This window comes from Carassius auratus, chromosome 40, assembly GCF_003368295.1.
Source record: "Carassius auratus strain Wakin chromosome 40, ASM336829v1, whole genome shotgun sequence".
Taxonomy (NCBI): Eukaryota; Metazoa; Chordata; class Actinopteri; order Cypriniformes; family Cyprinidae; genus Carassius; species Carassius auratus.
The window spans coordinates 5,837,505-5,865,426 of NC_039282.1; the positions used below are offsets into that span (position 1 = coordinate 5,837,505).

Here is a 27,922-nt window from a genome sequence, read left to right on the forward strand (position 1 = left end):
CTTTTGTTGGCGTACTAATCTCTTCCAACATCTCATGAGTCTCAAATGCACTCCTCATTCTTTCAACTAAACCATTGTCTTTGACTTTTTGTGATTCACACTCAAATATGGACTGACTTTTTGTCTTGAAGCTAACAAAGACGTTCGACAGACCCAAGAAACTCAGGCAACTGTTGGGCAGCGGTATAATTTTGTCAATCAGAGAAACTCAAAGCGATGAGTAGTGCTCTTATCGAGGCCTAATTTATGCCACTTGTGCACTAACATCGTGTCATAACAGTGTGCTTGACACTTCCTAAACAACAGCTTCATAATGGCAGTTGGATTTGGGTAGCAGGAAACAGACTGTGGCTATTATTTCATAGAGTACATAAAACTACAGGCAGAAAGCTCTCAAACAAACATCTAGGCCTGTTATTCCCTGTTATTTTTTGTTTTGCAACCCACAACAACTGATAACTGATTTTATTAGCTGCACTGTCAAAGCGCTGCCATTGAACTGTATACATACTTACCCAAAGGGCTTTATTATTATTTTTTATTTTAAAAGTTAAAGAATTCTAATAAATTATTTTGTGTGATGACCAAAAATAAGTGCCTATATTTCGTAATTCTGATTTAGCAAATATCAATTACTAGTTTAACTTCAACATTTAAATTACTGTTTGTTTAAATAGACAATCACCGTGCAGGAAATAGCTCCTCCTATTGGGCATAGATGGAAAGCAAGGTTAAATCGGTCCATTCGTCAACAAATACGCGCTCCAAATAAAAGAAATATCAACGACAAAAGGATATAAAATCAGTGAAAAGGACGGAACATGATAACAAAAAGACCATGCATGTCGTTTCTTCCCAAATATACACGCATATGTGTTTTGAGGTTATGCATTCGAGCTTTCGTCATCATAATACACTAAATTGAGCATATGTAGGCTACCCCTTTGTAAACAGGCACGACAGACTGTAGTAGCCCAGACAATCGCAGCATGTCTCCATTCAGAGCCGCACGCCCCTTTTCAACATTAAATGCAATTCTGGACAATCTTTCGTCTGTGATGTTCTGTATTATAATCTCAAATCACAGCATACATCATGGATGATATGCATGATTGCATACGGCACACAAAAAAATCGTTTGTCATCAAAAGAGCATCAATCGATTGTAATAGCGACCAACACACGCCTTCAATTGTCTCGCTCATGCCCTAATATGAGACGATGATGAAAATACTATCAGAAGGTTGAATAGCAGGGTGTTAAGTGATATTCCAATTGAATTAATACATTTAATAAAATATAAAAAATAAAATAATAATTGTCGTATGTATGTAGCTTAACTGGTAAAGCATGGCGCTAGGAACGCTAAACTCTTGGGTTCAATCCCAAGAAACATTCGTGTTCTGATCAAATGTATGGCTTGATATATAGCGCACGTCGAATGTGTAAATAAAAGTGGCATTTAACGCATCTATTAAAACGCTTAGGCTATGTGTTTTCATCAAATCGATGCAGAATAAAAATACTGCACTTCAACTCACCTTGAGCTGCCGTTCCTCGGGTGCTGAAAACACTTGCTATCAAAGTGGCCACATACCAAATCATAGTACTATTGCCAACCAGAAATAATAGCTCAAAGTGCCCCTTGCAATAAATCTTTCATATTCAGTTTCCTCCGTTTCCAGTCTGATACCCTGTTTATCATATCCTGTGTTCTCCTCTCTCAACGCTTTCCTTCATTTCTTTCCCCCTGCCCGTCCTTCCTGTGGCATCCTCCCCCGATGAGACAGAGCACCTGCACCAGCGCCTTTAAGGAAGACGGAGATGTTCCGAAGTGCAAAGTGAAACCAAGTGTGGGAATGTAGCCACTGGGTCCGCCCCCGCCGCGCTCTGATTGGCCAGTGCCAGGAGCTTTGGGGCGTGTATTGGTTGATCATCCGCCCCCTGGTAGTAAAATGGCATGGCAGATGCTCTTATTCAAGGTGAGTTGGAGTGTGCTGGTGTAGTACAACTGCTGCAGTATCATGCGCATTAACAGAAACCAAAGTCCGCACCTTTTTGGATCTTCTCTGTTGTGTCTCTTTTTGAATGGCACATATGTTGTTGAGCTTTGCAGAAATGGAGGAGACAGAAGTGCACGGGGGTTATAATGAGCTTTGTTGCAGGAGCTTTGTTTAAATTAAGTTTTTAATGCGACTGCAAACTTGCAAACTATGCTTGTGCACATTTCCTCTCAAGCATGACATTTTGATTCTGATGGAAAGGATGCATCAACATTATATACACGCGCGCACCCACGCGCGCACACTTAAGCCAAGGGTGTGACTGCAGTTTTAGATATTACAATTAGCATATATACATATAGCCTACATATATGTATGTGTGTGTGTGTGTTGGCAACATCAGGTGGTCAGACCATTTTCCTTCCTATTAATTTTTTTTAAGTTTTTATATACTATTCATTTTTTTGTAAACTATAATGTAGGCTAATGTTTTTATGTTTTCAGCGATTATGCACTTATTTAGTAATGAACTTTGAAATTTAAATAGACAAAATGTGATACTATAATTTATTTGTCTTCCCATCATGTACTAGAAAAAGTCTAAATAAAGTTATTTATTGTCAAAAAGAAAATAAATAGTGTTGCATGCAGGAAACAGCTAAATGTTACAGTATTGGTCCTCTTATTAAAATGAAAATTTTATTCCCCATAGTCAAACAGTTTACATATTTGGGTATTACTACATTTTCCTCATTTCATCTTATTTCTAATTGTAATTATAAATCTCTCCTAAATAAGATAAAGGAGGACTTGGATAGATGGCCCCCCTTATGTTTAGCTCTTCATGGTAGAATATCTACAATTAAAATGAATGTGCTCCCCATGGTTAATTTTTTATTCTCCATGTTGCCTCTTTCTCCGCCTGAAATTTGTTTCAAGGAGCTTAATACAACCATTTCTAGATTTATATGGATGAAGAAAAAACCCAGAATCAGACTTAAGACGATAAAGCGTAAGAAACTAGATGGAGGTCTGTCTTTACCTAATTTGAATTATATAATTTATCCTTTCAAATAAGAGGTATCAGAACCTGGGTTATCAGATTCTCTGGTTCCATGGCGAGTTCTGGAAGCGAATATTATCCATCCAGTTTGATTACAAGATCTCCGATTTTCAGGTATTTCAAAATCTTTAAAGAAAACTTACAGACCAATTATTGAATATCTACTTGATGTATGGAAAAAGGTGGAGAAAATTATGGGTGGACGTTTCTTATATATTAAGACAACTCCATTATGGCATAATAGCCGTTTATGCACCGGCAACAAACCCTTTGTTTTTCAAAACTTGTCTGATGCGGATGTTCATACTTTGAATGACATTTATTGTGATAATGGCCTCAAATCGTTTCAGGATTTAAGTGTAGAGTTTTCTATACCTGGATTCTCTTTTTTTCTATATTTAAGACTGAGGTCAGCTTTAAAGGTCTACGGCGTTCCTTGGGCCACAAATGTGCTTACTCATCCTCTGTGGGAATGGTTGAACATTGATACTCCTTCTAGTGGTTTAGTTTCTAAGATTTATAATTCCACTCTCAAACTACAGTATACTTATATTCCGGCTGTCCACTCCTGGGAAAGGGATGGTCTTGTTCAACCTGGTTGGGATGTGGTATGGACCAGATGTTTTACTGCTTCTAAAAATCTTGCACATCAGATGATACATTATAAATGTATTAACAGAGCCTATTTCACTCCTAGTCTACTATATAAGATGAAGGTTAGAGCTGATCCTCACTGCCATTTATGTAATAAATCCACAGTACGCACAGTTGCTGGAATGTTGCTAGATCGGATGAAAAGTTGACATCCCTACTGTGCTTCACTGATTTTTTAGTACTTTTATTTTTCTTCCTCTTTCTCTGTATAAGTGGACGGCTTCATGGCATCTGTTTGTACATAGTTCTTTTGAAACTTGACTTGTGATTTATTTCTGAAAGTGAAATTAATCTGAATAAAAATGTTGATCACAAAAAAAATGAATGTTTTAAACATATATAAGTCGCATTTATTTAGAAACAAGAACCAAGAGAAAACATTACCGTCTACAGACGCGAGAGGGCGCTCTATGCTGCTCAGTGTAGACTACAGGAGCAGTGAGCAGCATAGAGCGCCCTCTCGCGGCTGTAGACGGTAATGTTTTCTATTGGTTCAAATCTCTTGGTTCATGTCAAATGAATTTTGATAAATAAGTCGCACCTGACTATAAGTCCGAGGACCAGCCAAAGTATGAAAAAAAGTGTGACTTATAGTCCGGAAAATACGGTAATCTAAATCAGAGTAAACCTATACTCATTCATATTATTACTGTATTCATAATTATTGTATGATATATATAACATACGTAACAAACACCTTAAACACTTTAAAACAAGACCTTTAACTGATATTGCAGACTTTATGCTGTCTACATGGAGATTATTACATAATTAAGAGAGTGCATCGTACTAATAATGTAAGAGACTGAACACAAGTGGGAACTGCTGCATATCCCCTAAAGTCAAAGAGAGCACCATAAGTTGAGCCTTGGCGAAAATCCACTGTTACCAAGCAACCAAACACACCATGAAACATAAGAAACATGCTGACTTTCAGGAAGGTGTGTGTACTGCCTAATGTAATAGCGCTGTGATGGAGGAGGCTTAATGACATGGCATTAGGCAAAAACCATCTTTTGACACATGAAAAGCTTATACACATTTTTAAACATTAGGTACATGCTTAAAAGCCATACAAAATGTCCATTTGTGAGGTTTTTATATGTGTAATTTTTTCCACTGCAAAATCCTCCCATACAGGGATAGAAAAAGACCCAAATACCCATGACTAAATCTCTAATCCACTTTATCCTGTAATGATGTGTCTCATAATAAGCCAGCTATAGTAGTGGTACTGTCCAGACATGCTCAGGAGCTCCAGGCTAAAGCATCCGGCATGTGAGTCTCCAAATATAAGCTGGAGCTACGGAGTAATGAGGTGTTTGTTGTTTCTCATATAAGTTTTATTATGTGCTGACTTTCTAGCACCTCCCTGTTTTGACAATATGATCTATATAATAATAACAACACCTCATTGTAAGGAATTTTAAACCACGTTAAAGCAACTGTATCTCTGTCTTTACATTGCATTATCAGTTTCAAATCATTCTGATGGTTTCTTTTCCCACACTCCCCAAACATCTGCTGTAGGAGTGGATTATAACAAGACATCTTATGATTCAAAGCGCAAAAAACAAACTGACATTTTCACTATTTCCCTTTGTGAGCTCATATATGATGATTTTTTATTTCAATAAGTGAGGGTTTTTCGTATTAGTTACGTACATAAGAGATTTATGTTATATCTTATGTTGTTAAATGAATGTTATTTTAGTGGCTTGTGTAACCATGATGGTGTTTTGTATTTGTGTGAATAAAACTGTGTGCAGCTTTTACATTTTAGAATGACCTCAGCTTGTAAGAAATTTATTTGTGATGAACTTTAATTCATATTGTGTTTTTTTAATCATCTTCTGTTTTTTGGTGGCTGTCAGTATATTATAGAGATACAAAATAAATATTGGACTTCTGCAACAAGTGATCATAATACGTTTTGAGAATCACTAATCAACATTTATAATAATGTGCTCCAATATAGCTAGATATAAAATCGGAGGATCTCTTGTATCAGTGTTATATATCATCAAACGCATTATAGAAATAGTATGACTTTCTGTAACTGTGTCGAAATGATTTGTATGGTGAAATGCACTTTACAAATAAATTTAACTCATCATTTTGCTGAATAATACAGAAAATAACACTTATCAACTCTATGTATTTCAATGACCTTGGCATATTCTCTTTGTGTTTGCCTTTAATGTGAGGCGTAACACCATTTAACACTAATGCAAGCTTGTGAAACACATTCCTTTGGCCTTGATTCCAGCTTGAGCAGAGCACCTGAGATGGTTGCCATGGTTTCGTAATCTCACATGTTCTGATGATGCAGATCAAGTAGCTGTTGAAATGGTCTTCAGATTCATGTGCAGCATTGGATGATTTACATCCAGGAAAGCATTTCACTGCATGCACAAACATGCATGTGAATGTGTATTCAAGACATAATGCATCATTTATAAATAAATATGTACCAGGCCAAGAATGAAATAAGCTCTGAAGGTGTCATTGTTTCTCTAGAGGACTAAAGCGTTAGTGTTCAAACTCTCTAAGCAGATGCAGCAGGTGCCTGTAGAGCTGGACAGTTTGGTGGCGGTGTGTGCAAACACAGTGTAACAGTGGAGAGAGGAGGTGTGATGCAGACTCTCTCTCCGGCTGTGCTCCAGTCGCACGAATGTGTTGCTAAATGCAAAAAAAAAAAAAAGGTTCATTTAAGTATAAAATACTTTGGCATGAACGCATGGATATCCTATGTTGTTTTCTAAGAAAGACTTATAAGATTCATTGTCCTAAAAAAGTGCCATTTAGTAACTGGTTTTATTAGTTTGCTTCTGTGAATACTACTGTACAACATGATAAGCGAAGTCCCTTGTTGAGCATGCTGTGGTTCGAGCCCAAGAAGCGAATAATGCATTCAAGTTATAACATGACATAAAAAAGAAAAACTAATGCAGTTACCAGGAATTTATATAAGCTACACTAATAATGCACACAAAGACCTTGTTAACATAACATCAAATACATAAAAGACATTTTTAATCCTTCAGGGTGACCTTTGACCTGTACTCATAATTCTATATGACTGTGCTCTCCATGTTAAAAGCAACTGTGTGTGTGGGTGTGTTTGTGTGTGTGTGTGTGTGTGTGTGTGTGTGTTTGGTTCAGGTATACCCTTCATTACAAAGATGGCAATATCCAAAATCCTTTTTTGGGTTAGGATTAGGGTAAGGGGATAGAGAAGTTTGTACAGTATAAAAACCATTACGCCTATGGAATGTCTCCATAAAAACCAAACATTGTTCATTTGTATTTATGGCAACAACAACAACAACAACATGTGTAACCAGATGTGAGGTGTGAAGTTGCTCAGCTGAGATGCAGACAGAAGCTGTTATATTGTTACTTTTTACTGCCTTTTTTGGCAACTCAAAAAAGTATCTGCAAAATAGTTTTTTAACTGTTTAAGATCACACACTTCTCATACTCTCATACTTCACTAATCATCACAACAACATATGAACCTTTTAGTAATTCATTTCAGAAAGAATCTGTTTAAACAAACTGATTTAGCCTCTTGAATAAGAGACGAAGCGTCTTACACTAATAAAAAAATACGGGTTTATATGAACATGAAACGAAAATATTTTCTATATTTAAAGTGTAAAGTAATGGCATTTACGTGTACAGGTCCAAGATATTATCTTTATCTTCTCTAACACTGCCATCTGGCGTTGAAATTGTGAAATTATGCTAGACGCATTAATTCAACTGATCATTTTAATGTAATAAAGCTACATTCTTTCTGTGTTCACTCTTGCTTTTAAATCCGATTTTAAACGGAAGACATATATACAGCCAAGCTGACATGTATCACTCTTATGCGAGAAATAGCCTAGTCCTAATTCTAATCACCACATATTGACATAATTATCGATTTAGAGCTCAAATACGCCAGAGTACTATTTTAATAGCTGATTCTCTAATTTAATCCTCACGTTAATGCTCATCATCCACCGGAAGTGCGCGAGCGCCGCCCCAGCCCCGCCTCTCTCTCTTCCGCTCAGATGTCCTTGTAGCTATGGAAACTCATCAGCGGGCAGCATCCTCCCGTTCGTCTACCCCGTCGTCTGGAAAGCTAAGCTCAATTTGTATGTAAAACATCGGTTCAAATGGCGATGGGACGTCGTCAAACGCTTTCCTTGGTGCTCTTCTCATGGCTGTGTGAGTAATATTCCTTCACATGCTGTAAAAGAGTGAGTAGGTCTTGTTGAATTGGCGGTCGTGGATCCGTGTGATGGCATTCTCGCGCTGACCGCTGCTGCTATTGCTTTACTACTGTTAGCCATTTAACGCCACGCTCAGTTTTAGTGTGAACACAGCTCGCGGTTTCTAGTAAGATGGGAATGTTACCCTGTTGGTTTATGTCGCCCTGCAGTGGAATACAACGAGCGTGTCTCAATCCCCAGTGAGCTGCCTGCTTAGACAGCATTTCGACCGTTTCTAATGTGAACATCATATATTCGAAGATTTTGTCTAGTAGGGAGTTCACTAGGGGTTGAGACACGGCTCTTGTTTATGTTCCTCAGTGTGTTTCTGCGTAGTAATAGCTTAAAGTCATTTTAATCAGATTAATAGCCTTTTTAAAAAAGAGGTCCACTTAGCATACTTTTAAAAAGAGTAAAAATTACTTGTTTTAAATGAGTGAACCGAATATAATTAAATATTTACAATTAAATGAAGAGGTATTGTGGATTAAATGTATATTCAATGTAATAATTCGTTTAACTTTAATTCGTTTTTTGACGTGTTGTTTCATAACTATTTCTATTGGTTTTAGTTAAAGTGTACTTCAAAATGAAATGACAATAATTTATGGCGAACTAGAATCTAATGTAATTTATATTGAAATATTGATATATGTATATATATATATATATATATATATGTGTGTGTGTGTGTGTGTGTGTCATTAAATATATTTGTATCTTCACATTTGTAATTATAAAGATGCAATTTAGTACATTTGAAAAATGTTAATTTTATAATAATTTTAATAATATATGTTAGTATTTAGTGTCAACACATTAATATAAGAGGACTTAAATCATGACAAAAATGTAATATTAAAAAAGTAGTTTAAAGTCAAACTTTTTAAAAGTTTAATTAAGTTTGTTAAGAAACTGACATGAAAGTGTACTCTTTTTAAATACTTTTTTTTTCTTTACATCAATAAAATTGTATTATTAATATCGTGTTCTGAAAATATATGGTTTTAAGATGTGAAGAACACTGTAAGTACACATTCAGTGCACTTCAACCTGCTTCTTTTTCACAAGGGTAGAAAATGAGCTATTAAAGTTTACTGTTGAATTATTTCATTGTAGCATTGTAGCATGTAGACATGTTTTGAGGTATTGCTGGACGTGTTATTGGATCTTTTTATTTTCTTCTCAGCACAATGTGCCTCTGTGCAAGCTGTGTGATGTGTGAAGAGGTGTAGTTTCTTTCACTCGTTCTCAAAGCCGTTGCTGTTGGTCAAAGTGTCCTGAATACCAAAATACTTTAAAATGGGCTCAACTTCAGCCTCATTTCACTTTGAACAGTGACGGGGTCTTTGTAAACTAGAAAGTGCTGTCAGAACTGTGGAGGAGAGTTTTTGTAAACAATCATGCGATAAAGAATGCCTTAAGTCAAAGATCACACCGCCGCCCCCTTTTCTCCCACTCTTTCTTTTTCCCGTCACTTTTTAGGTCACGTCTTTGTAAAGTCTGGAATAGCGCTTTTAATAAGTATGTTTGTCATTTGAAATGCTAAAACAATCAGCTATTGTCTTGTACAGTAATTATCCACAAACTATGCCATCAAAACAACCGTAAATCGGAATCTGAATTAACATTAAATAACACAAATATTAAAAAGGAGGCTTTTGTTATGTTGTTTAGAGTAGAAACGCATAAAGATGTTATTAGAATTTATGTTTTTAACTGTCACAATAACAAAAAAACAAACATCACCTATAAACACACACACAAACTACATTCTTCATATACATTCTTTTACTAATTATGCAAAAAACTATATCTATTTGCATAGATAGATAGATAGATAGATCCATCTTCAAATGCAGAGATTTTTTCATGCACTTACTATTCCCACATGAGCTTTTCCTAATCTTAAAAAGTGTTTGCTTTAAAATGAATCTCATATTTATGCAAACATTCTTTTGTTTTATGTAAACAGAGACCTTTCTAACATTGTCGCTTCCATTCAGTGAGCGCATGCTTCCCAGCGATGGATACTGTAGCTTGTCTTATCAGGAAATGTCAACAGCAGATGTAAAAATAGACTGATGCATGCGATGGGAAAGTCAGCCTTGGAAACGTCACCAGAAACCTTGAAGTTCTCCTTCTGTGGCAATATGACTCTTTGCTCTAGTCACCCATAATGCACCTCTTTACTGTGGTTAAATGCAGCAGAATTCACTACATCAGTACAAAACTGTCCCATGTGTAGCTATTCCTCGAGCTTGACAGTCTCTAGGTGATGATAAAACGCCACAGATGTTTGGTTTGTGATAACTGAAGTCTGTCTCATGCTTTGCAGAAGTCCATATGGTAAAATTTTAATCTGATGCTAAAGCCACAGATTATCACATATGGATCACTGTAAATACACTCTGTGGATTTCATGAGATTATGCGAAAGTGGAAAACGCATCTGGAAATAGCAAATGCGCTAAACCCCAAATTATTTTCTCATATGAGCGAAGCCCATTGGGACTGTCAGGCTTTGCCAAATCATTTGTTTCATATTTGCCTTTTCATTATGTCACACTGTCTGGCCTTTTTGAGTTGGTGCAGACAGACTCTCACTGAAAACACACAAGCTCTTCTAAATCTGTCCATGAATTTCAACAGAAATTCGTTCAGGTCTGGTTACAGTTTCCCCAAGATACTTACAAAGTTTATTCTTCCATTATGCTGCCCATCCCATAAACATTATAGAAAGTTGAAAAAATAAAACTTATAAACTGAGTCACCCTTGACTGAAATTCATATGATTATGAAGAAGAAAATAATCAAAGAAGTATGTTTGAAATAAGTAAATTATTACAATTACATTGTAGAAGAACTTTTTTTTTACATTAAAGTATTTATATCTGATATTAATGTTCAACAGTGATACTTATTTAAATTCTTATTACTGTAGTGCAGTAATGAAAAATGATCCTGTCCGCTCACAATGTTATTTATTGAAATCATAATAAATTAAAGCTAGTACAACAAATATAACAGTGGAAACAGTTTAATAAGGCTAAATTACATTTTTATGTCACTTTAATAAATTGTAATAAATGAGTGAAGAGGCAGCACAGAAAGAGTAAAGGCAGTAATGAATATTAAATTATTTGTTTACTTGAAAAAAGATAAATGCTGTTTGTTTATGCTGTCTACTTTTATTAATTAATCAGAACTATACAATTGGTTAAAAATACTATACAATGTTGCATAATAATATAAATGATTAGCTGTCATTTGGGATATGCCGGTATCAAATTTTCATGTTGCGATTAATTGCTAATGCTTTTATCATGGTATACTGTAAATATATAAGTAAAAATTTTTACACATAGAACTATAAAGACCCATAGATATCACTTTACAAAAAAGACCTCATTAGTTAACCTTAGTTAATGCATTAACATTCACAATGAGCAATAGCTACATTTGCTACAGAAGTTATTAATCTTTGTTAAAAAATACAAGTCTTAATTCATGTTAGCTCATTAAGTAACACAGTTGCAATGTTCTATTTTAACGTGTTATTAAATATTGGAAAACCTAAGATTAATGAATGTTCAGAATAATTTTTCACTGGCAGTTAATGCCAGTGTTAACTAATGAAGCCCTAATGTAAAGTGTGAAGAATCAAAACACTTTCAAACAATATCTAGGGTATGTTGTAGTCCAGATTAAAATATGTAAAAATAAATAAATAAATAAAAATAAATAAAAAAGTTTGAAAATAAATAGCCTATTAAGTCTAAATATTTAAGTATTTGGCACTGTGATGAACACCATAACGAATATAAAAAAACTGAATGGCTATTAACATTTATTTAAATATGTTTTAGAAAGTAGCACAGCTGCTTTATTTCTAAGGGTTTCCAGGCTGTATTTTCTGCAGTTTAGCGCCATCTGCTGTCAGAGAGTGAATGTGCTTTCATTCAGCGTCTCTCACGTGTTCCCCATGTGCTTCTCATGCCTGCTTGTTTACATCAGAGCGCACAGAGTCTTTTAAGCAGGATACAGCTGTATTGTGCATTTTGACCAGTTGGTGGGAAAAGTATTCTTAAAATGCATTCCAAATTCGGAATAATTTGTTATATATAATTATTCACAGTATTTAGAAGTGCCCACATAACAATATTGTGCATATTCATTACTGTGATATATCGCATTACCGAATACCGGCACATGTCTAGCTGCCATACAATGGAAAAATATTATGATTTAAATAATGGTATAAAAATTGCTTAATTTATATTCATGCAAAATATGATTTCAAATTTTTGGACTGTTCTTGAGAGATTTGTAATCTGTTCTTTGTTATCTGTTGCAGGCAAGAGTGCAGCTTTTGCTGTAATACTCCGAACAACTGAAAAATCTGTATGGACAAATGAATTTGAGTGTAAGTCTTACATAAAGTTGTTAATAATAAGATTTCTTCATTAATGTGTGTGTAAATTAACCGCCTGTGTCTTATTTCTTTAAAGCAATTGAGTTGACCTGCTTGATAGAGTCCATTTCGACAAACAATCCCAGAATTGAATGGAAGAAAATTAAAAATGGTGTACCCAGCTATGTGTATTTCCAAAATAAAATTTCTGGTAACATTTTCTTTCTCTCAGAACATAATGCAGTTTAATTGATGACAGTATTTAAGCTGGATTCAGCTGAAGCTGCGTTATGTTCTCAGGTGACTTGGAGCACAGGGCTTTGCTGAGAGAGCCTGCAAACCTTCTGATCCTGAACGCCAGCAGATCGGACACGGCTCAGTATCGCTGTGAGGTGGCGGCCATCGACGACCAGAAGCCCTTTGATGAAATACTAATCAGTCTCGCTGTAAGAGGTACTGTTAGATTGTTTCTGCCAGGTTCAGCAAGGGGAATATCCACTGAGTTTTAATCCACAGATATAACTCTCAGTCATGTTGCAGTGAAATGCCCCATGAGATCAAAACTGATCGGACTGTCTGGACAAAAAGGTTTCAGTGGGCTTCAGTGCAAGAATATGTTGAGCTGATCATAGTGATTCCTCTGAACGCACAAAAATGTCTCAGATAATAATTGCTGAGAGGGAATTTAATGCCATGCAGCATTAAATGTAATACAAATTCATTTTGCAGTTCTCTTAAACCTTACTTGAGGTCTTATTTACTTAAAAGGTATGACATGAAAATTCTCCCTGTTATTTTCTAAATGCATACTGTAGATCTTACTGTGAACAATGAATCCATGCTCATGTTTTGCAGTGAAGCCGGTGATGCCCAGGTGTAGTGTTCCCGAGGCAGTTACAGTGGGCTCGAGCACGGAACTGCGCTGTATTGAGAACCAAGGCTTTCCACAGTCACACTATCAGTGGTTCAAAAACAACGAGGAGCTGCCAGAAGACCCCAAAACCAGCAGCAAGTTCTACAATTCTTCATACACCATGAACACTGAGACTGGTTCGCTGGTAAGTGTTTTGAGCTGTCATGCTAGTAAAAACACTTATATTTGCATCTTTCTTTAAATATCAGAGGCTTGGATTACAATTATGCACCACCATTGTTTTGTAAGGAATTGCGAAAATTATTAATTTCGCTGTGTTTACACTGATAATATAATCACTACATTAATAATAATAATATAAATAAATAAAATTGTCAGCCTGTGAATGAATTATATTTATTTTACATTTAATTAAAGAATTAAACTGGAACAGAAAAAGTATTTTAAAATTGAAAAAAGTGTAAACATAGGCTTATAACATAAACCGTAATTAATAAGTAATAAATACATTTAAATTAACTTTCTATATAAAAATAAGAGGATTAGATTAAGTTTTTTTTTTTTTTTTGTGGCCAATTAATTGTATTTTTGAAAGTTATTTTAATTATGTTGTATTTTCACAGTTTTAACATTAACTGGAGAATATAATGAATATCACTGTTGAACATTAAGAGTATGATATACATTTGATCCACAGAAATTCCGGTCGGTGAAGAAAGAAGATGCAGGTGAATACTTTTGCCAGGCCAGGAATGAGGCAGGATGGTCAAAATGTAGTCCTCAGACCATGGAAGTTTGTAAGTGTGGTCCTTAAATAGTCTGGTCAGTAGCTGCACTGTGAAATAATGATTCAGCTTTTAATACTGAAATTATTTATTCACCTTCATGATTTTCCTAATACAGTTACTTTTCAGTGGTATGCAAACACATATATTTATCTGAAAATGTTTATGCTTTTTACAGGACCCTTTGTTAATAACAATAAATGTTTCTTAAGAACTAAATCAGAACACTAGAATGATTTCTGAAGGATCAGGTGACACTGAAGCCTGAATGCTGAAAATTCAGCTTTGACATCACAGAGATGTCAAATTCAAAAAATCTAACGTAATAATTCACACACTGGTAGTATATAAATAAACACAACGAGTGAGTAAATAATGGAATTTTTCATATATTTTTTTGCTGAGCCATTTATTTATTTGTACATCATTTCTTTCTAGATGATCTGGACGTTGTGGGAATATTCCTGAAGGTGTTAGGTGGAGTGGCAGCGTTTATATTTGTCATTGTGGCCATCTGTCAGATTCAGAAAAGTGGCTACTGTTCCTGCAAGGAGCATAGGGAAACCAAGTGAGTAAAAACTATAACCACAAAATGAATCTTACAGCATTACCATAAGAGCTGGTCTGATTTGTTCTGGAATTGAATGCACTTTTGGTTCAACTACAATGCACTGTTTCATACAGTTACAAAGTACCCCAACATGACAACAGGATGGACTATGCCAGTCCAGATGAGGTAAGACTTTGTGGGTTTGTGACATGATAAAGCCTCACAGATATCATTTTCATGTATGAGTGCATGTTTAGAGGCTATAGTCGACACTTTGAAATGCTCTGTGAAGGATCATCCAAGCTTTGTTAGTGTTTATCTTCTCAGATTACACTGAAGCGTTTCTCTGACTGCAGATAGTTTATTTTTATTAATGCTAGCAATCCTCAAAATAATCTCTCCGTAAAATCTCTACATGGAAAATTTTTGTTTTGCTTCTGTAGCTCCACATTTTAACTACAAATCATTTGATTGCTATGTTGCTAAGTATTTCTGTTTTTCTTCAGGGACATTTCCGCCACAAGTCCTCCTTTGTCATATAAAATCAAAGAAGAGGAGACGAGCGCTTCAGTCGTGCAAATGCCTTGTGAGCTGACTTTTGAACTGTCAAATTCTGCTTTTTATGCTGAGGCTTGCCAAAGTTATCAAACAGGGACTTTTTACTCCCCTTATTTTGATTTAAACAGACAGGAATCAAACCCAGGTTTACTTAAAACTCAGTTTATATGTGAAAATGACATTCAACTGAACAAAACTAAGATTTATAGCTATTACATGCATCTTGTAAAGTACAAAAAAATCATTTTGCTTCAACAAATCAAAAAGGATTGAACTTAAGAAGTAATATAAAAGATGCGTTTGTTAAGTCTTTCCAAATAATTGTGAATTTCCCAATGTCAGTTGCAGACTTCAAATTATAGCAAGGTCGAAATTGCATCCAGGTGCTGCTGTATTTTTGCCCAAAAGTAGTCAACACATAATACCAGTGCAAGAATTTACATGTCTTCAAGGCAAATATTACATTTCCCACTGGAAATATAGTGTGTGACTATATGAAGAATCCTTTCAGTGTAAATGTGCACGATATCTTGCCAAGACTGTTTAATATGGGTCACTTTTGACAAGAGGATTTTATGTTAGTGTTTCAGCCGTGGTTATTTAGTTCACAAACTATAAATTTGTAGCATTTAAGTTTGAGATTTAATCAGACATCTCTGTAAAGTCAGTAGACTTAGTTGTAGAAGATGATTCATTTACGTTTTTGAAATATTCCTCTAGATACAGATTACGCACTTGTGGGTTTTTCAGAGTGCCATTTCTGTGTTTAAGTGACCTTCAATGCTTTCTAATTGTTTTATACGTTTTGGACATATTGTCCAGGTTTTCTGACTCCGTGTTATTGTTTTAATCTATTTATAATATCTACGTCTATTGTAGTTCACTCCAGAGTAGTAGTTAGATCGTGGGCCGTGTCACAAGAATAAAACTGATTATGTGGAAGCAGTCAACATTGTCTATCCTTTCATTTTGTTTTGAAAACCTGTAGCTAGATATGTAATTGGACCATCAAATTTACTTTGGTTTTAAACACTTGCAGTGGAATGAGTTATTAGCTTGACACTGGAATTTCTTTTAGCTTCTTTTTTAATAATTTGACAATATATTAGTCAGACAGGGGCCAGTATATTCCAATATATAAACAAATATAAATTATTAGAAAATTATTCAAACTGTTTGTTGGCAAAACATTTTATTGTACCTTTTTTATTTAAGGCTCAGTGTTAAACCAACCTTTTCATACTGTTGAGTGCCAGGCAGTGGGCAAACAGAATCCAATAAGTGTAGTAAAGCAGTCAATAATAAACTCACACTGTTAAAAATAAAGGACAACGGTTCTTTATTGGCATCTTTAGATTATTCTTTTCTTTTTCTTTTCTTTTTTATTTCACACTGAGAAGAAAATGGTTATTTTGAGAAATGATTACTGAAAGGCTCTATGGGGAACCCAGAATAGTTTCTCAATTGCATCACTACGAAAACCTCCTTCTGGAACTTTTATTTTCAAGAATGTCGAGGACACTAGGCCACAATGTTTCCAAAAAAAATCTGTATTTTATACAACAAGACAATGAAATACCTGACATTCCAGCTATGGTTAAATGTTCAATGTGTATCCTTAATATTTAATGTTACACTGCAAAAAAAAAAAAAAAGAACAACAAAAAAAATTATATATATATATACATATATATATATATATATATATATATACATATATACAGTATATTCATATAATACTAAAAGAAAAATAAACAATTGAAGTCTTACAAGGATGTTCAGATAGCATATGTTTCACTGTAAAACAAGCTCAAGAATTTTGTGTTAAGAGTCAAATATTGATTAAGATTAGTTTTTTTTTTTTGTATATTATTATTATAAGAAAAATTGTCCCATGTGTTCCAGTTATTTTTGTATTATCTGTACTATGTGGTTTGTGTGATTTGAAATCAAAACACATAATAAGAGGTGAAATGCCATCTTAATAGCAGTACCGCCAGGGCATTCGATTCTTAAGGCTACTACACTATTGTACCATCAATAATTAATCCATTACTACATAATGCTTAGATTAAAATATTCTCAGGTACAGTCAAAGGAAGTGACCACGTATGTAAACAATTCATGTGGCCATGTAACTGGTTTTCTTTTATCATTGTCATTTAATAATAAAGAAACACTTCTATTAAACAAGCACCTCGTTATTGTTTCCCAATCAATGGACTTTTATTATGAAATCAACTGGAACTTTTATTTTGCAATTACACCTGCAGGAATATCCAGGAAGTGCGGGAGTTACTTTATGGGCAAATATCCTTCCCGACTGCTTGTCCTGCTGTAAATTGAGCTACTTTGATTAAATCAAACAGAAATATGCATTATATTTTGGGCATAATATATTGATATTTCCATTTAATCGCTTATATTAAACAATAAAAATAACCTATGCGCTTGTTTTTGAAGGCCACTTGGTAAAAGGTAGCAGAGCGCCCGAGTATCGCAGGGCCACCTGTAGCTGAGCGCAGCAGCAGCAAGCAGCTGTCAATCAGGTGATCTACACTCGTCCAGCAGTGACACTGACACTCGTCCATCAGACATGAGCTTCTTCGGCTTCGGACAGACCGCGGAGATCGACATCGTGTTGAATGACGCCGAGACCAGGAAGAAAGCCGAGCACAAAACCGAGGATGGCAAGAAGGACAAATATTTCCTTTTCTACGACGGTGAGACCGTAAGTGGGAAAGTCAACGTGACTCTCAAGACTCCTGGAAAGAGGCTGGAGCACTACGGCATCAAAATCGAGTTTGTCGGACAGATTGGTGAGTTTATCCGTCTGGGAACAGACGTTTAGAAACGGTCCTGGTGTGTTTATGGATAAAGAAACATGTCGTGTGGTTCACAGAGCTGTACTATGACAGAGGGAACCACCACGAGTTCGTGTCGTTAGTGAAGGATCTCGCTCGACCTGGTGAGCTCACACAGTCCCAGACCTTTGACTTTGAGTTCACCCATGTGGAAAAGCCCTATGAATCTTACACTGGCCAGAATGTCAAACTAAGGTAAATCTACCAATTGCTTCACGGTTACTGCTCTATCAGAAACCACGGGGTCAGTCTCAGACACTGAAAACACAACATCACAGGAGATATACTGTCATACACAAGAATATGGCAGTGTGAATCATATATGAACAGTGTGTAAAATGTCCTGTTGGTAAGTTCTGGAGATTCACGATTCTGATCTGTTTAGATACTTTCTGCGAGCGACAGTCAGCAGAAGGCTGAATGATATCAGTAAGGAGATGGATATCGTCGTGCAGACGCTGTGCACATATCCAGAGCTCAACTCCTCCATCAAGATGGAAGTTGGCATTGAAGATTGTCTCCATATTGAGTTTGAATACAACAAATCCAAGTGAGTGTGCATGCTGAAACATAAACATGAGATAAAATGTTGGACACAATTAACGCAAAAAAAAAAAAGTATTTTATATTATATTTTATAATGTGCCATGAAAATAATCCCCTTTTTTTTAAACACAATCATATATATATATATATATATATATATATATATATATATATATATATATATATATATAGATATGGAATGGTTTTATATTTGTATAATTACTTGGTAAAAAAAAAATATATGCTTTTTATTTTGTAAAGAGATGTGAGTGTGTTTATAGATAAATAAATAAATACATGCTCGTAAAATGTGCTTAATAAAATTGCAAACAAAATATGTAAATATGTATATTTTGTTAAATATCAAAATGCATAAATAGTCCTTAAATGGGATGTTTTTTATTCACAATAGAATTTCTTGTGTCCTGTTTAGATACCATCTGAGGGATGTTATCGTAGGAAAGATTTACTTCCTCCTCGTGAGGATAAAGATCAAACACATGGAAATCAATATAATAAAACGGGAAACGACTGGAACTGGACCCAGTGTGTACCATGAAAATGACACCATTGCCAAATATGAGATCATGGATGGGGCACCTGTGAGAGGTCAAGATAAACCTTGATGTTGCACAGTCTCCACTCTACACGTTTCACTTTAGTTATTAAAATGCATTATTTCCATATACACTGATGTTATGGTTTTGCTCTTATTATTTTCAGGCGAGTCGATCCCCATTCGCTTGTTTCTCGCTGGATATGAGTTGACGCCCACCATGAGGGACATCAACAAGAAGTTCTCTGTGCGTTACTACCTGAACCTAGTCCTTATAGATGAAGAAGAGCGACGCTACTTCAAACAACAGGTCCGGTATTCAACGTATAATGTAACAGATTACTTCCCTCCGTCCTGAAGTCAGAGTAAAACACACTGCTGTTCATCTCAACAGGAGATCACACTCTGGAGGAAAGGAGATATTGTGAGGAGAAGTATGTCCCAGCAGGCCAGCATTGCTGCCCAGAGATTTGAGGGATCAAACTCTGAAACTGCATCCGCACAAGCCAAAGAGGAGAGTAACTAGACGCTTTATGTTCCTTCAATGAACCTTGTTACATCTAAATCTCCAAGGGATCAATGTTGGCAAGTGATTTTTGTCGGAAAAAGTGAAATCACCACTTCTCGCGATCAAAAATGAGAATCGAGCTTAATGTGTATAGATTACAAAATATTTTTTTATTTCTCTTTCCAATACTGTGTACATTTCCATTATATTATAGTGGCCAAAGGTTTTAAAATGCTAGAAACAGCTCTTTTCATCAATATGGGTTTGATTTGCGCTTCATGAAGCTGTAAGCCTCAATAAATTCCTCTTGTTATGCTCAAATTTTACTCAAGTCCAGTACACTGAAAAGTCAGAATCTAGCTTCTATACTTTGTCTTGTTTAATGAGCCAAGAATGAGATTTAATGTGATCTTTTGTGTTATAAATGTAGCACTTCATAGAGCTCTGCACAGTATTATTCCATCATTTAGGGGATTTCAAATGAAGGCCTCTACAGAAATGCCTAATAAGGGAACTACTAACTTACTTTTCATTCATATTTTTATCATTAACTTTTTTCTTTTGATCTGGTGTCTTATTGTTTATTTCCTATTAAGTATCATTGGCAACACAAGGTTCCAGTATTCTCAAGAGTGCAGTTAAACGCTGGAATACAGAAAATCCATTTTGTGACTCATTTTTAAGGTGAATTTTCCACTCTTACGTGTGTATGTCATTGTATTGTACAAAATATATACAAAATATTTGTTTGAATAGCTTATTAGCTGTTCAAGTGATATGAGGTATGAATATTAACAGCCATGCAATCATGAAAACTTCTGCAAAAGGCTCATTTAATCTGCCTTATTGTAATAAAATTGACTAACCTCTGGATTCATGATGATTTCCTTTTGTCTTCAAAATAAAAAAATAACCGGTGAGAACTGACTTCTCGTGGCTATAGAGAAATCTGGTATTATTGAGTGGTATGATGGAGTCAGAAGCACAGACGTATTTTATTAACAAAAACATTTTAATGATTTAATATCACTATTTTTTTATTTAAAGTTTACATGAGTATAGATTACATAAAGAAAAGACTGACTACATAACATTTAAAGTGAGAGAGAATCATTATACGATGAGATGAAATCGACTTTTATGGTGATTTTCATATTGGATCTTCATTCTCCAAACTCAGGACGAAGTCAAATTCCTCTGAAAACAATAAAAAATAACATGTTATTAAAAAAAATCCATACAGTTGATTTTATTTAACAATTGTTATTTAAGAATAAATATATTTTATATGTATAATCACATTTTAAATATTGAAATATTGCTACAGTACTAGAACTTGAGGATATATTTTATTTACACGTGTATTAAATATGACAAACCTGCAGTAAGGGGCTGAACTGAGAGCCTGGCCCTGGTGAATAGGGCCATATCTTTTAAGGCTCCACCTTTAGCTTTGTGCTGCAAGTGATATTTCTTCAGCTCAGCCAGAGGGATGAAACGCTTGGTCATCCTTTCAAACTGAACATCCACCTGAACAAAGTGAATCTGCGGTCAGTTCTGATGGCAAAACTAGAAAGTTATCATCATGAACCTTTTCGGGGTGTGTGTAAAGACACACCATACTCCATTTAGGGTTGTCTGCTTTGCTGGAGGGATCATAATGCACGTCCTTCTTGTCAAATTGCGTATGGTCCACATAAGCCTCCTTTACGATCTGTAACCGCAATGAAAATCCTTCTCACTGCTGTTATGCATGAGGTAAAAACGTTCAGGTGTTAAGCTTCTACTGTGCACCCTCCTCACCTTCATGAGGCCAGCGATACCTGGCTCTTTACAGTTACTGTGGTAAAAGAAAGCCTGCTGGCCCTCCTTCATATCTCTCATGAAATTACGTGCCTGAGGAGAAAATCTCAAGTGTGAGTATTAGTGAATGTTCTCCATGTGCTTCTTGATAAATATAACGAACAATCATAAGCCCCTTTCACGCATACAGTCTTTACTGGTAAATTAGCGTTCAGAGATCACGTGTGAGCAGGAGCGGTAAATCCCTTCAGACAATTCAAGTTGTAACATTATCAGTAAATTACCGGTAATGTGCTCTGTGTGAGTGCAGAACGAGATTACAGGTATGAGCTTGTACGAGATCAGAACGCGCCGATGTAAAATGTCTATTCTGGCCAAATCATTACGTGCTGATGCGGATGATAAATTTGCTCTGCACTGTTTATGGAAAAAATGTCTAAAGTATGTGAAACTGATATGTGAATGGTGCTTTACCGGTAAAAAGACAAAACGTTGTTGCGTGTGTGATGAATGGAACATTTTTGTATTTACCGGTAAAGTCTGTACTTACGGTAATTTTACAGCAATTTTACGGCAATTTGTTGGTATTACCGTGTGAAAGGTGCTATAGTCTACCTGATAATTCCTCACTCCATCCCAGCATCCCGTCTGACTGGGAAGGGCTTTTAGGTCCTCGATTCCAAACTGCAGTTGGAGGATGACAAAATATTATCATATCATATAGCATCATTTCACATTTAAGTTATTAATCAGGATAATTAGGTTTTCCTTTTATCTAGTAACAATATTTTAAAATCTCCTTCAATAAAAAAGCTCCAGTATTATTGAACTTTTTCCTCATATGAAAATTTAAAAATCACGCCTTAGTAAATCATCATTATGAAGTGAAAGCCGTAACTGTGGAATAAATAAAAAGAAAACTAAATTATGAGATACTAAGTCATAATTGAGATGAACATGAGTTATAATTATGACATAAAATGTCATGAATATGAGACACTAATTCATAATTATGAGATTTATAAGTTATAATGAGATAAAGTTTACATTACCACATACTATGTTATGAGGCAAAAAGCTGACATTTTAAGTAAAGTCACCTTTATTTCTATAGTGTCTTATACAATATTGATTGTGTCAAAGCAGCTTTACAGTGTCATAAATGTGACTTTTTATTTTATAATTTTGATTTATGGAAGCAGTTATTTTTTGTTCATGGTGTAAATAGGCTTCCATATCCCACTTTGTTGTAGTTCTCTGTGATGTTGCATTTTTGCAGCAGTTAAACTTTTGCAAGTGAACAAACAAACTAAAAACCTGGACACACACACACACACACATACACAAACACACGAGGGTTTACCTTCACGTCCACTCCATTTTCAATGCGACTCTCAGGTTCAGACTTCATGAGCCAGTGGCTGTAAGATGATTTGCACGCGTCATCATTTTTATTTTTCTCCACATCACGTTTTACTGCTGCTGCCCTGTTTCTTTTGCCAGTTTTGAGTTGTACATCATCATCAGACCCCTCACAGTGCTGGGCGTCTGCAGCAGCTAAAACAAGAAGCAGTTCATTATTTAAAGAGATGACTTGTTTCGCATGAAACTACAGAAATTGACCCTTTTAATATACAGATTACATACATTGTTTAGTGGATTTGGCGCTGATTCTTGTTCTTTTCTTGGGTGGCATGTTTCACGGGAAATGCGAGGAAATGTTTCTAGAAGCCTTCGTTATAAAACAGCGCCCAGGCAGATCGCATGCGGTCTGGAGGATGATCATAACTGGATTTAATCTGCTTTTATTTAAAACCCAACCACCGAATGTGGGGTGTATGCAAATAAGAGCATTTATAATTATTACAACTGCTTCCAATTTAAATTCAATATGTTCATGCGGTATAAGAATAGCTAAAGCTGCGTTGATTCAGCGCATTTATGATTCACATGAGGGTTGTCTGTGTAGAACTACATTACCCATAATCCCCGCGGTGTGACTGGACGCGTCACTGAATCAACATGGCGGCGGTTAGGGCACTCGCTAGAGGTGTCCGATTGGGTTCAAATAGCATCGGTAGAAATCGCAGTTTAATATTTAACAGTGTACAGAGACGAGGAATAGCAGCTTGCATTGATCGTAAGTCAAATTATTATATATTAAAGACCGTGGTGGTGATAATAATAGTATTGTTGCTTGAGAAATAACGACAAGCAAGCAGTCAGTCACTAATGACTAACGTTACTAGAGTGAATGTATGTTTCAAATGCTATTGCTTCAGTAAAGTTAGTGTAGATCTAATGTAGACTATAATTAATGTGTATCTTATTCGATAATATGTTTTTCGGTGTAAATGTATGATTTTAAATATGCAATCTCTGACGAAATGGAGCCAGACTCAGACCATGTCACACAATGAAAGTTTGGTGTCATTGTTAAAAAGGAATTGTATTTAGAATAAAAATTGAATTGCATTTGAGTTATACAATAATATGTCATTTTAACCTAACGTTTTTTGTTTAGTAAACTCCGTTGGGTGTTCCTGGAGTTTCAAAGTCGAACGTTTAATTAATTTATTCTTTTTTAATGTATATACACGTTGTTTATTTATATTGAATTATACAATCTTACATTTTAACAACGTAAATTTAAGCATGTTCGTGCTTCTTCTAATGTTATTGGTTGGACTTTAATGAGCTCAACCAATCATATTTGGGGGTGTGCGTCGAGTGAAGGTGATTGGACAATAACAGACGCCGTTTCCTTTGATCCTCGTTGGTCATGGATCTCATTACTACAGATACCGATACTGCAAATAAAAAAATAAATATTTATTTATTAGTTAGTAACTAATATTTAACAGATATATAATAGACAAACTTAAATACATTTATGCATATATTTCCACAGCCTCCATAGGACTCACAGATGAGCAGAAAGAGTTTCAGAAGGTGGCCTTTGACTTTGCTGCCAACGAGATGGCTCCACATATGGCAGAATGGGACCTAAAGGTAATGTGAACAGCTGAAAAACAAATCGCTTATTGTTTAGATTTCATTCTGAGACATTTATCTGCATTAATATCGTCACTGGTAGGAAATTTTCCCGGTGGAGGCCATGAGGAAAGCCGCCCAGCTGGGGTTTGGTGGGATTTACGTGAACCCTGATGTTGGGGGGTCGGGACTCTCTCGTCTGGACACCTCTATCATATTTGAGGCTTTATCCACAGGCTGTGTCAGCACTACAGCATACATCAGTATTCACAAGTGAGTCTCCTCTTCCATCTATGCTTCATAATTGCCCCTAGTAGCTTACTTATAAAATACTTTAAAGTTGTTGCTGCATTGATATAATACATACAGTTGCACTACATTATTTATTTTTTTTATGAAACCTAGTATATGTGCTTGCATATTGTTTCCATTCTTCATGATTTGTTGGGTTTTACATGGTGTTTAATGGTTGTGTTGGACACAGCATGTGTGCCTGGATGATAGACACATTCGGAAACAATGAGCAAAGGGAGAAATTCTGTCCTGATCTCTGCTCTATGCAGAAGTTTGCTTCATACTGTCTCACAGAACCAGGTACGTCCAAGATCACACTTTGTGGGATATATCAGTGTTGCTTCATTAACTAAAAGTATTTAATTATGAATAAAATAAAAAAATAAACAAAAATATCTAGTAAAAATGACAGAAACATAATTACTAAATGTGTGTTGAGATATATATAGAGAGTGAAAGAGCATTTAATATTTGACAACATATTTTAATTTTACACTTACAATGTTTTCATAGTTTTAATAATTTATATTTTAATTCCCTAACCTCAGGTAGCGGGAGTGATGCCGCTTCGCTTCTAACCAGCGCTAAGCTCCAAGGAGATCATTATATCCTGAATGGCTCCAAGGTACCTTGAGAAGTGATTGAGACATAGACACGAATCTCCATGCAGCTTCCCAACAGTTTCTGATGTTTCAGGCGTTCATCAGCGGAGGTGGAGACACAGATGTTTATGTGGTCATGTGCAGGACCGGTGGGAAGGGACCTAAGGGCATCTCCTGCCTGGTGCTTGAAAAAGGAACCCCGGGACTCAGCTTTGGCAAAAAAGAGAAGAAGGTAATGAAGGTCGTTGGTATAAGTAGATTATTTAGGACAGGAACACAGTTTATTTTTTAAGAGTGGTAAAGATTCTCCAGTAGGTGGCAGGATTGAGTTATATCATCACTGCTGTGATTTACTAAACATCTTTCAGGTAGGTTGGAACTCGCAGCCAACCCGAGCCGTGATATTTGAGGACTGCGCTGTCCCAGTGACCAATCGGCTTGGAGCAGAGGGGGAGGGCTTCACCATTGCCATGAAAGGCCTAAATGGAGGCAGAATTAATATTGGTGAATTGTTTCATAACTTTGATTTGAAACCTTTTTGATAACCATTTCATTTTGACAGATTTGTGTTCTGGTCATTTTAAAATGATCCAAGAAAGCTTGAATCTAATATTTGGTTATAATATAGCATAATGGTGAGATTTACAAGCAATTTTCTCACCAGGTTAGGTAAAGGATTTTCAGCACAGTAGTTCATGCTAGTTGTTTTGTACCCACAGCTTCTTGCTCTCTTGGAGCAGCACACGCATCTGTGCTTCTGGCCCGAGATCACATGTGTGTGCGGAAACAGTTTGGAGAAGCACTATCAAACAGCCAGGTACCAGCCGAACTGTCCATCACTGATCTCTCTGTTAGGGTTCAGTTTGATGTCCATGTTTAATCAGGAATAGGAAGTGATTATTGACGCCTGTGTTCAGTTCCTGCAGTTTAAGCTGGCTGAGATGGCCACTAAGCTGGTAGCATCTCGACTGCTGGTGCGTCAGGCGGCGGTGGCTCTGCAGGAGGGACGACCAGACGCCGTCTCACTCTGCTCAATGGCCAAACTCTTCGTGACAGATGAATGTTTTTCAGTAGGTGTATATACACATTGCTCCGTCGGATCGTGATGACCTGTTTAATGTTGTTCCATAAACACATTAAGGTTTTCGTGATCATCTCTTTCAGATATGTAACCAGGCCTTACAGATACATGGAGGTTATGGTTACCTAAAGGACTATGCAGTGCAGCAGTACGTCAGAGACATTAGAGTACATCAGATATTGGAGGGTAATGATTTTTTGTCTCATACTTGTCTCTGAAATGCAGTGGTTTCAAAATTGTCAAATAATATATATAATTGATAGCTAGTTAAATAATATTAGGTGAAAAAAAATTATTTCCTTGAGCCATCAGTGATACTCACCTTAAGACATAAAAAAGATGCCACTTAACTAATACAGTATATAAAAAAAGAAATGTGAAGATTGCATGTGAAATATTCCATATATTAAAGTATGTTTAAAAGCTTTAATCGTAGGGGGGATTAATCGTGATTTAATTTCTGTAAAAAAAAAAGTGATTAATTAGTTGTTTTTTGTAATAGATCTACAGAACTATTAGATGTGTATATATAATATTTTACAATTAACAGTTTTTCTTTTGTTTTAGGTACTAATGAAGTGATGAGGATGATCATTGCGAGAAGTTTGCTCACTGAATCATGATGCTCATGAATGGACTCCTGTATGGGACAAAATGTGTCTTTGTGTCTTCCTTGTCTAAAATATTACTATGTCCATCACATGTGACTGTAGAGATCACTGATCTTTCACACTCCAGTTGATTTTGATCCTGAGATGTCAACGGTATTTATGCAGAATGTTCAGAAAGTTTGTGCCTTAGACTTGTGAACCAGTAAATCTAGATGACATACTGAGGAATTTGGTTTTGTTTAGGGTCAAAGTACTGGCAGGTTACAAAACGATGTGGAAAGGGAAACACTGGCTACAACATTAAAATGAAGTATTTACAAAAGTTACTGAAACACTAGTTTAGTTGAAATTATCCCCAAATCTAACAATTTTGTGTACCTATAAAAATCATAATAATTAAATGTTTAGTATTTACTTTTCTTATCACAGAAAGCTGTCTTTGTGAGATCGATTTCAAAGCACAGAAAATCCAATTACATTGTTTGTGCTTATTATAGAGTGTATTATTCTGATCCTCCTCCTCATTGTTTTTAAAATGACTCTTGTGACTTTAACTGTTGTGTACCCTGTGAAATAAAAAGAAAATAATAAAAAACTGATTAAACTTTTCACGAAGTCAGTTTTGGTTTTACCTGAAAGCTGTGTTTTTGTATGTCTTGTCAACATGCATTTATAATGTTCTCCCTAGATAAGAATCACAATGCTATATAATACTAAAAAAGTCTTCATTTCTTTAATCCGACATTATTGTAGAACTAAATGATACGAGTACAAAGGTATGCTTCTAGGTATGTTAAAAATGTACATTATTAAACCAGACGAGACAGATGCAAAAGAAGCATCTGAGGAGGCTTAACAACTGGACTAAAGTGAGACATTCTGAAGTCTGATTGGTCTT

At 35.6% G+C, this 27,922-nt stretch overlaps 5 protein-coding genes across 7 annotated transcripts in view; 3 read left to right on the top strand and 2 right to left on the bottom strand.

Moving 5' to 3' along the window:
• The window catches only part of igsf9ba (immunoglobulin superfamily, member 9Ba), a 53,284-nt gene extending 51,438 nt beyond the window's left edge, over positions 1-1,846 (bottom strand). Inside the window, exon 1 of the mRNA XM_026226205.1 lies at positions 1,542-1,846. Within this exon, the coding sequence (XP_026081990.1) occupies positions 1,542-1,605 (64 nt within the window). The 5' untranslated portion in view covers positions 1,606-1,846. The remainder of the gene's footprint in view (positions 1-1,541) is intronic.
• Positions 1,847-7,775: 5,929 nt separating this feature from the next.
• On the top strand, positions 7,776-16,820 carry jam3a (junctional adhesion molecule 3a). Its single transcript, XM_026226210.1, has 9 exons — positions 7,776-7,941; positions 12,342-12,410; positions 12,496-12,609; positions 12,699-12,851; positions 13,254-13,456; positions 13,970-14,069; positions 14,496-14,625; positions 14,742-14,793; positions 15,114-16,820. The coding sequence occupies exons 1-9, from the start codon at positions 7,890-7,892 to the stop codon at positions 15,147-15,149; spliced, it is 909 nt and encodes a 302-aa protein (XP_026081995.1). The 5' UTR covers positions 7,776-7,889; the 3' UTR covers positions 15,150-16,820.
• A 580-nt stretch (positions 16,821-17,400) lies between these two features.
• On the top strand, positions 17,401-20,512 carry vps26b (VPS26, retromer complex component B). 2 transcript variants are annotated; one of them, XM_026226207.1, is made up of 7 exons: positions 17,401-17,502; positions 17,629-17,984; positions 18,068-18,224; positions 18,415-18,579; positions 19,009-19,184; positions 19,299-19,441; positions 19,526-20,512. In XM_026226207.1, exons 2-7 carry the CDS (start codon positions 17,762-17,764, stop codon positions 19,655-19,657), a joined length of 996 nt encoding a protein of 331 aa, XP_026081992.1. In that variant the 5' UTR covers positions 17,401-17,502; positions 17,629-17,761; the 3' UTR covers positions 19,658-20,512. The 2 variants fall into 2 exon arrangements, with proteins under 2 accessions (XP_026081992.1, XP_026081994.1); XM_026226209.1 differs by having other exon boundaries at positions 17,429-17,984.
• A 118-nt stretch (positions 20,513-20,630) lies between these two features.
• Positions 20,631-23,381, bottom strand: thyn1 (thymocyte nuclear protein 1). Its single transcript, XM_026226211.1, has 7 exons — positions 23,090-23,381; positions 22,806-22,999; positions 22,058-22,126; positions 21,443-21,535; positions 21,258-21,353; positions 21,019-21,169; positions 20,631-20,836 (listed from the first exon to the last, which is right to left on the bottom strand). The coding sequence occupies exons 1-7, from the start codon at positions 23,136-23,138 to the stop codon at positions 20,790-20,792; spliced, it is 699 nt and encodes a 232-aa protein (XP_026081996.1). The 5' UTR covers positions 23,139-23,381; the 3' UTR covers positions 20,631-20,789.
• Positions 23,382-23,425: 44 nt separating this feature from the next.
• Positions 23,426-27,633, top strand: acad8 (acyl-CoA dehydrogenase family, member 8). 2 transcript variants are annotated; one of them, XR_003277962.1, is made up of 12 exons: positions 23,426-23,582; positions 24,354-24,454; positions 24,540-24,709; positions 24,921-25,030; positions 25,279-25,355; positions 25,427-25,564; positions 25,701-25,836; positions 26,052-26,149; positions 26,250-26,402; positions 26,497-26,599; positions 26,981-27,096; positions 27,142-27,633. XR_003277962.1 is itself a non-coding variant. In XM_026226206.1 (11 exons), exons 1-11 carry the CDS (start codon positions 23,465-23,467, stop codon positions 27,034-27,036), a joined length of 1,260 nt encoding a protein of 419 aa, XP_026081991.1. In that variant the 5' UTR covers positions 23,426-23,464; the 3' UTR covers positions 27,037-27,633. The 2 variants fall into 2 exon arrangements, 1 of the variants encoding a protein (XP_026081991.1); XM_026226206.1 differs by having other exon boundaries at positions 26,981-27,633.
• The last annotated feature ends 289 nt before the right edge of the window (positions 27,634-27,922 follow it).

Excerpts from the sequence above, each read along its gene's own strand:
- jam3a (XM_026226210.1), top strand. The coding sequence starts at position 7,890 with ATGGCGATGGGACGTCGTCAAACGCTTTCCTTGGTGCTCTTCTCATGG. Across the intron at positions 12,610-12,698 it reads TTTCCAAAATAAAATTTCTG|GTGACTTGGAGCACAGGGCT; the intron begins GTAACATTTTCT and ends TTATGTTCTCAG. Across the intron at positions 14,794-15,113 it reads ACTATGCCAGTCCAGATGAG|GGACATTTCCGCCACAAGTC; the intron begins GTAAGACTTTGT and ends GTTTTTCTTCAG.
- vps26b (XM_026226207.1), top strand. The coding sequence starts at position 17,762 with ATGAGCTTCTTCGGCTTCGGACAGACCGCGGAGATCGACATCGTGTTG. Across the intron at positions 19,185-19,298 it reads GGATGGGGCACCTGTGAGAG|GCGAGTCGATCCCCATTCGC; the intron begins GTCAAGATAAAC and ends TATTATTTTCAG. Across the intron at positions 19,442-19,525 it reads GACGCTACTTCAAACAACAG|GAGATCACACTCTGGAGGAA; the intron begins GTCCGGTATTCA and ends TCATCTCAACAG.
- thyn1 (XM_026226211.1), bottom strand. The coding sequence starts at position 23,138 with ATGCCACCCAAGAAAAGAACAAGAATCAGCGCCAAATCCACTAAACAA. Across the intron at positions 22,127-22,805 it reads AAAATGGAGTGGACGTGAAG|TTTGGAATCGAGGACCTAAA; the intron begins GTAAACCCTCGT and ends CTCCAACTGCAG. Across the intron at positions 21,354-21,442 it reads GTATCGCTGGCCTCATGAAG|ATCGTAAAGGAGGCTTATGT; the intron begins GTGAGGAGGGTG and ends TTGCGGTTACAG.
- acad8 (XM_026226206.1), top strand. The coding sequence starts at position 23,465 with ATGGCGGCGGTTAGGGCACTCGCTAGAGGTGTCCGATTGGGTTCAAAT. Across the intron at positions 23,583-24,353 it reads AATAGCAGCTTGCATTGATC|CCTCCATAGGACTCACAGAT; the intron begins GTAAGTCAAATT and ends ATATTTCCACAG. Across the intron at positions 25,031-25,278 it reads ATACTGTCTCACAGAACCAG|GTAGCGGGAGTGATGCCGCT; the intron begins GTACGTCCAAGA and ends CCCTAACCTCAG.